The 619-nt window shown below is 37.0% G+C and overlaps 1 protein-coding gene across 1 annotated transcript; it reads left to right on the forward strand.

Moving 5' to 3' along the window:
- Positions 1–22: 22 nt before the first annotated feature.
- AC631_06015 (uncharacterized protein) lies at positions 23–610 on the forward strand (the record flags this gene model as incomplete). The annotated part of the gene is made up of 1 exon (XM_015614844.1): positions 23–610. A coding segment is annotated over one exon (588 nt), but the record flags the coding sequence as incomplete, so codon positions are not given.
- Between the last annotated feature and the right edge of the window lie 9 nt (positions 611–619).

Consider the following 619-nt stretch of genomic DNA (forward strand, 5'->3'; position numbering starts at 1 on the left):
TTTCGTTATTCCTACACCAAAAATGCATGGGTGGTGTCGTTGGATTAATTATCTTGACCCTATTGGTTATGCCTTCGAAGCTTTGATTGCAAATGAGTTCCATGGACGTGAATTTAAATGCGCACAATTTGTTCCTTCTGGTCCAGGATACCCAACGTCTGGTGATTCTATAATTTGTTCCGTTGTTGGTGCCGTAACTGGCAGGGATTATGTGAGTGGAGACGCTTATATTAATGAACAGTATGTGTATTACTGGAGTCATAGATGGAGAAATTGGGGAATTGTTGTAGCCTTTGTTGTTTTCTTTTTAGTTGTGCATATTATGATATGTGAATATAACAAGGGTGCTATGCAAAAAGGAGAAATATTATTGTTCCAAAGAAGTACTTTGAAGAAAAATAGGTTGAAGCGGAAGGATATTGAAAGTGGAAATATTGAAAAAGTTGATCCAGTATCCAATAATGAAAAAACCTTCGATAATGAAATGGAGAGCAGATTACCTTCAGCTGGAGATATATTTCATTGGCGTAAATTAACTTACCACGTTAAAATCAAATCAGAAGATAGAGTGATTTTGAATGACGTTGATGGATGGGTTAAGCCTGGCCAGGTAACTGCA

This window comes from Debaryomyces fabryi, assembly GCF_001447935.2.
Source record: "Debaryomyces fabryi strain CBS 789 chromosome Unknown contig00484, whole genome shotgun sequence".
NCBI classification, from domain to species: Eukaryota; Fungi; Ascomycota; class Pichiomycetes; order Serinales; family Debaryomycetaceae; genus Debaryomyces; species Debaryomyces fabryi.